Raw genomic sequence first — 2,394 nt, forward strand, 5'->3', positions numbered from 1 at the left:
GGGGAGGGGGCATTGGATCTTGTGTTGGATGATGAAAGGTGAGACAGAGAGACAGAAACAGGTGTCTTGCTGTAGAGGAAGTACAAGGTTATTCAGCCGGGGAGAGAGAGAGAGAGAGAGATGAGGAATGAAGAGAGAAACAGGTGTGCTACCACAAAGAAAATACACGGTTACCCAACCTAATGGAAATGCAGGAGAAGGAGAGAGAGAGAGAGAGAGGAGACAGCAGGGTGGAGAGGGTTGCAGAGTGCCAGTCATACTGACAAAGGACAGGGATGAGAATATAAATGGGATGGTTGAGTAAAGGAAGAGAGAGAGATGTATAGATGGTGGCAAGTGCCAGGGCATACCCTTGAGGTTCAAATGCCATAATATAAGTGACAGGGTATTGTGAAGGAATCGTGATTAAAGAGTGTTGGGGAGGGGCGAAAACTTGGGTATATATAGATTTGGGGGGAACACACAGGTCAGGGGCCAGCAGATAGCTGTGAGACAGGGTGTGAGGGTGGAATACATAGGTCGGGGGTTAGCGGAGAGCAATGATACAGTGGGACAGGGCCAAGAGGACAGGATTGGGGTGGGTGGGAGATAAGCATAGTGCATGAAGCAGGAATGTGAGGAAGAGAAGAGATGTAGTTTGGTTTGCTGTAGTAAAGTGTGGGTGGGACACACAGACCTTCTAGAACTCAGTTTTGTTAATGTGGGTGGGTCTTCTGGAGAAGTTCATATTGCCAGGCATCCTGGTCCACTGCCATTTCCTCTGTGAGGCCCAACATCCTGAGATCAGGCCTTACCACTCCATCCCACGTCTTCCTGGGCCTCCCTCTTCCGCCGGTACCATCCACTTTCAGTGATCTGCACTTCTTTATGCAGTTGTCCTCAATTTAATAAACTGAAGAGGATGGAAGTTTGTCCACAACTGGAACCTGTCCTTCTTAAGCACTTTATAAACAGTGAGGAGTCATCCCATAAACTATTAACGTCTGTTTTCCATGCTGGCATGGGTCGGATGACTTAATGGGATCTGACGAGCCATTGAACTGCATCAAACTCCACTGTTTTGGCATAGTTTTTACAGTTGGATGCCTTTCCCAATGCCAACAGCTTTACAGAGTGGAGTGGGTACTCTTTACATGGCACCAACACTGACAGAGGTCACCAAGTGACTTATAAGTTAACTGAGGTGGGGAGAGAGGAAGTAGTGTAGAAGGAGGTGGTTTTGTACAATGTGATGGAAGGAACTGGAACAGTTATCTTGCTGTGGAGGAGGTACATGGTTACCTCAGTTGGAAAGGACTGAAGTAGTGAAGTAGTCCATGGTTACCTCAGTTGGAAAGGACTGAAGTAGTGAAGCAGTACATGGTTACCTCAGTTGGAAAGGACTGAAGTAGTGAGGTAGTACATGGTTACCTCAGTTGAAATGACTGAAACAAGTAAAAGAGTATAAGAGAAGCAGAACGGGTGGGTAGTAAGTCAATGGTTATCAGAAAAATATAACATCATAACTTCACTGTGGTGTATGGAATCCTAGAAAGACAATGAACTTGGCTGTAAGTCTTTAGAATTGCATTGAGGTAGAATTGAATTTATTCAGTTAATTTTTATTAATTATTGTTTTTAGTGGAATATTAATTGTGGTCTTGAAACTACTTTAGGTTGTGGCTGTCTCGGCTGTCGATCTCAACGTTTGCTATTTACTTCAAGTCTGGGATGGCAACCATCCTTCTTGGTGAGTAAAGCAACTTTTTTTTTTTTTTTCCCCTTTTTTCACTGTATTCAATCTGAGATGTCGTCTTCCTCATATCGTAAGAAGGCAGGGAGCTGCCAGAGTCGTTATCATGTCAGACAAAATGCTTTGTGGCATTTTTTTCCACTTCTTTACATTCTGAGTTCAAATCCCGCATAGGTTGACTTTTCCTATTATTCTTTTGGGGGAAGGAAGGGGGAGGTCAATGAAATCGAGTACCAGTCATACACCGAGGTTGTTGTAATTGACTTACTGCCTCCTCTCAAAGTGATGGACTGGCATGTCCTCTTCAAGAAGAATGCTGTGATATCAGTCACTTATTCACCATGGGAACTGGCCTTAGGAGTCAGTCCTAGGGTTCAAGGGGGAAAATAAAGTAAAAACTCTTGTAATAAAGGTGATGTGGAATGAGTCTGTAACTTAGGATTTCAATTCACAGTTGGAACCGTTTCTCATAGATTATCAATACAAATTAAGAGAACAACTTGTGACCCCAAATAAGCATATTATTTCTTTGTCGACAATTCAGTTGATCAGGGTTCATCAAGAGCCTATGTTTCCACAAATTAGAGTTTTGGTAATTTTTAAAACTTGAAAAGCAAAGTGAAAAACGGAACACATGACTAATAATATTTTGAAAAAAAGGT

The 2,394-nt window shown here is 43.0% G+C and overlaps 1 protein-coding gene across 1 annotated transcript in view; it reads left to right on the top strand.

The window, feature by feature from the left end:
• LOC106876530 (protection of telomeres protein 1) overlaps window positions 1-2,394 on the top strand; it is a 17,191-nt gene that overhangs the window by 4,320 nt on the left and 10,477 nt on the right. Inside the window, exon 5 of the mRNA XM_052975896.1 lies at window positions 1,656-1,729. Within this exon, the coding sequence (XP_052831856.1) occupies window positions 1,656-1,729 (74 nt within the window). The remainder of the gene's footprint in view (window positions 1-1,655; window positions 1,730-2,394) is intronic.

This window comes from Octopus bimaculoides, chromosome 23 (genome assembly GCF_001194135.2).
Source record: "Octopus bimaculoides isolate UCB-OBI-ISO-001 chromosome 23, ASM119413v2, whole genome shotgun sequence".
NCBI lineage: Eukaryota > Metazoa > Mollusca > Cephalopoda > Octopoda > Octopodidae > Octopus > Octopus bimaculoides.